Raw genomic sequence first — 4,039 nt, 5'->3', positions numbered from 1 at the left:
ACTGAATTACTGTAGTAATAGCGACACCTTGTCCTACAAAACAAATACCACAGCCAAAAACTGCCATGGGCTACTTACTTCTTACAGGGCAGCTCTGAGTACAGGGGTCTGTGGCAGAGGGATAGCAGGCAGCAGCAACACAGTAGATGAAGATCTACAGAAAGGAAAAGACATACACAATAGGAGACCAACCAGCAGAAATACTCGTAGGGCTAATGGAGGGCATGAAGTCTATCAGGCAAAAACACAAGGCAGGATTCCCCTTTGCCACAAAACCCACCTGTTCAGCCGAGGCTTGCTGAGCTACAGGGTCCACAAAAGCAAACATCTCAAACACAAATCTCTTGTAATGACTTGGGTAGGCTACTCCAGATGTGCTGTCCACTGACACCAAGCTAGTCAAATAGTTGTCCCCTGTGTATGGACACCTGGGACAAACAGACCTCCAGTTAGCACGGACCAGCCACCCTCTTCACCTTACCCTCCCACAAGGTGGTCACCTACCCATTCACCAGAATGCTCCACTGGGGCTGGCTGGAAGCAGAAGGTCCTGGGGTGACCCAGCAGTCCCCTAGAGTCAGCACAAGGTTAGGGTCAGTCCTGTTCATGATGTGCACTTCCACAGCCACAGGATCCCTCAGAGTTTTGGTCACTGGGTAGTCCGCATCCACATAGTAGGAGCCATAGGAGGAATCTGACCATGGAAAAGAGCAGAAATTACTGCAATTTGCACACCCTAACCATACGATTCTCGGAACTACAAATCTACCAGGTTTTATTGTACCTTCATTTTATTTCCATTCCTTTCACAGAATGGTTTGATCATGGACCCCACCCAACAGTACCTGTTGCAATGACCAATTCCAGGTCAAATGGCCCTTGCTCTACTACTGGAAGAGGTGGCGCCACAGTATACACCTCAGCCTCCACTTGCACATCCTGGCTTCCCGAGTAGGTGCACTGGAAGAATAACCTGAGGAGAGAAACACCACATCATAGCAGGTAGAGCATATTTAGGGTCAGAGGAAGCAGGTTCAGAAGCCTTACTTGTATACACTGTCCCTGGTGATGGAGCCCTCTGGACCACTCCTCACAGTAATGGCAGCAGACATGGTGTTCTGGTAAGTCACATTGCCACCAGAAAGCTGAAACAGGGACATTAGGATTACTGCAATCTATGAAGTCATTGCAGGGGGTTTCCATTTCTAGCACATCAGCAAGACATTTCTAAGGTCTGTATGGTCCAACAACTTTAGAACAAACGTGATCCCCTTTACTAGGACAGTAATCAGATCTCTGTATTAGACCTGATGGCTTGTGGTGGATCTAATATTTTAGTCCTCATTCTGTAGTTACTCAGCTCTCTGGCTTCCTATGGTTGACAGAGTGCTTGCTGCTGCACAACACCAAGATGGAGTCTCACCTGAACTGTGCTGCCACAGGCACTGACTGGAAACTGGTACATGACAAAGCTGGACAGGCTGGTCACAGGCCTGCAGCTGGGGGAACTGCTGTCCACCAACTGGATGGACCCAAGATCCAGGGAAGGAAGGGTCACATTCTCAGACACCACCACCACAAACTGGCCATCCAGGGTGCACTGCACAGTCACTGGCCAAACCAAACACAAGCATTAATATCCAGTAGCAGCCACCTTTGCTCACTCGCACTCTCCCACCACTCACCATCATTGGCATAGTAGCATGGACTGGTGCTGCTGCTGCTTGAATCATAGCAACAGTTGCTGGCTTCACAGTCTGCTTGAGTGATGGATGAAGACCCTCCACAAGGGAGCTTCTCTCTGTCCACAACTGCACATCTATCAGCCGGAAGCTTAAGAACTCGACGACCTTTTTTTTTTTTTAAATAAAAAAATAAAATAAAACCACAAATTTAAAAAGAATGTGACACTTCATGTTCCAACCATGAAAAGAAACATACCTGGCTTAGGGCATGTGAAGGTTTTCAGATTTGAGCGAGATCCAACGGCAATGGTCACGACGTATTGGGAGCTCTAAAGTGAGCAGAAGAGGCTCAGACCACAAATGACATACAACTTAATTTAAAAAACAGTAACCAACAGCTGAAACGTCGGCGCTACTCACCTTCTCAGACGCATAACCGTACGTTGAAGAAAAAGGCACAGTTAGTGTAGTGCGCCAGACTTTTCACGGATGATAACTCCTAGTAGATTGTTGGTCACCTTTACCAGTCCGCCACTCGTCTCTGAAAAAGATATAGTTTACTAGAATACGCAGGCGCTGACAAGTCACAGTGCCGAGGACACGCCGCACTCACTTTGAAGAAAAACGTTCTGAGAGCCGGCAAATGACAGCGTCATCGTCTTGTCACCATCGCATTTTTTGGTCACGTCTCCTGACGCCGCATAAACAAACTGCACCCCCGTCAAATAAACGGCCAGCCAGAAATAGCACCAACAATCTAAACACGCCATGCTGAGAATTCGCCAAACAGGAACACCAGATGAACAAAAGAGCGCGCTAGCGCAGGTTTAAATCATCAGCGGCGGCGGCGCGCGCAAGTGACTCGTTAGTGAAAAGGCGCGAGAATGCAGCGGGAAGTCGGAGGCTCTCCTTCTGCTCGTGCGGCTTTATTGAGCAATCAGCACTTCACGACATCGGATTGATATGTCCAGTAGAAGACCGGGTAGAAGTGACCGCTCAGCAAGGCGATCTGTTATTTTAATGAGGGAAATCAGGAAATATCAACTAAGAAAAAAAGAGGAGAAACGTGACAGCTACGGGTATGAATATTTCTAAAGAGGGGCTTTGTAAGGTTTGGGAATGAGCCGTTAAGTAAGTACCGATAAATAAATAAAAAGACATGGGGTCTTGATAAATGTTTTTTTTTTATTTTAATAAAAAAACGTTTTTGAATTTTGGAAACTAAATGACTAGAAGTTAGATCAGCCGTATTGTTTTAATTGACATTTCTTGCGGAAATGATGTAGAAGAAAAAAACTTCTCCATAAAAAAATATCTTTCTCATTCTCATGGTTCAACTTTTTTAACATCTATTTCCCAATTTCCTCTTTCTCTCTTCATGTTTTAGCGTTTCATTTTAACCCTTTATTTTATTTCATTGTTTAGCACGCATGTTCAATTGGAGATGAGTTTCCCGACAACGGGAATCCTAGCGAATAACGGGCAAATTTATAATGCACCTCGTTAACGTATGCAGTCACCGTGCCGCAAATCCAATTATTATTATTATTTTTTTTTCATTAGCTGTAGGGAATGAAGGGGATTTTTTTAGAGTTACTATTTTATAGATGGTGTTCAGGTACCTCTGGCTATCCTTTAAATTTCACCCCTGCTGCAGTACGGATTTCTCTTCGTTATTTCGCCCCACTTTTGTTTCTCACACACAAGGGCACCGCAATGTCAACGGAAAGTAAAATAGAGGGCTCATCTTTTCAAAAAATGAACGTTTCTTTTACTGATGCGTGCGCCTGTCCTTTCTTTTGCGGTTGTCCACGATCCAGTCAGTTCCCGAATTTAGACGCTTTGAAGTTCTTTTTCGTATTTGGTTATGTAATTGCCATGTAGTGTTTACCTTATGTAACTTATCGCAAGTGCACTTATTTCCACTGATGGGTTAATAACGAAAAGATTTCACAATTGTCAATACGCTTTTTGATCGTAAAAAAAAAATGTGTAAGAGGCTGACAATGGTCATAATTTTTTTTTTTTTGAATGGGCACCTCGAGGCAAGTGGGCAGCAGTAGTGGAAAGTAACGAAGTAGAATTACAATTGTTTCTGTTTTTTTTTTTCTGTAATTTTATTTAGAATATATATCTGCAGAAACATTTTACTCCACTACATTTTATAGCACATATCTCAACCTTCCAGTCAGTTACACTTCTACTTGGCGATGTATTTTTACAGTCGCATGAGTAGTTCCACGAAGCACTAAAAGAAGTCCTGCAGAAAGAAGGGAGAAAAAATTCTCTGATTTATGCTGAACCTAGTCAAGACACGCCCCACAGGACTACTGCGCATGCACTGCGCTTTGTTT

The 4,039-nt window shown here is 44.2% G+C and overlaps 1 protein-coding gene across 1 annotated transcript; it reads right to left on the bottom strand.

Moving 5' to 3' along the window:
* Window positions 1–85: 85 nt before the first annotated feature.
* On the bottom strand, window positions 86–2,455 carry LOC120521164 (zona pellucida sperm-binding protein 4-like; the record flags this gene model as incomplete). Its single annotated transcript, XM_039742977.1, has 10 exons — window positions 2,299–2,455; window positions 2,106–2,167; window positions 1,942–2,014; window positions 1,686–1,850; window positions 1,424–1,611; window positions 1,048–1,145; window positions 938–973; window positions 811–845; window positions 505–694; window positions 86–154 (listed from the first exon to the last, which is right to left on the bottom strand). Coding segments are annotated over exons 1-10 (1,073 nt in total), but the record flags the coding sequence as incomplete, so codon positions are not given.
* Between the last annotated feature and the right edge of the window lie 1,584 nt (window positions 2,456–4,039).

The sequence above is a fragment of the Polypterus senegalus genome, unplaced genomic scaffold, assembly GCF_016835505.1.
Source record: "Polypterus senegalus isolate Bchr_013 unplaced genomic scaffold, ASM1683550v1 scaffold_3163, whole genome shotgun sequence".
In the NCBI taxonomy this organism is placed as follows: domain Eukaryota; kingdom Metazoa; phylum Chordata; class Cladistia; order Polypteriformes; family Polypteridae; genus Polypterus; species Polypterus senegalus.
This window is presented reverse-complemented; position numbering and strand designations above follow the sequence as displayed.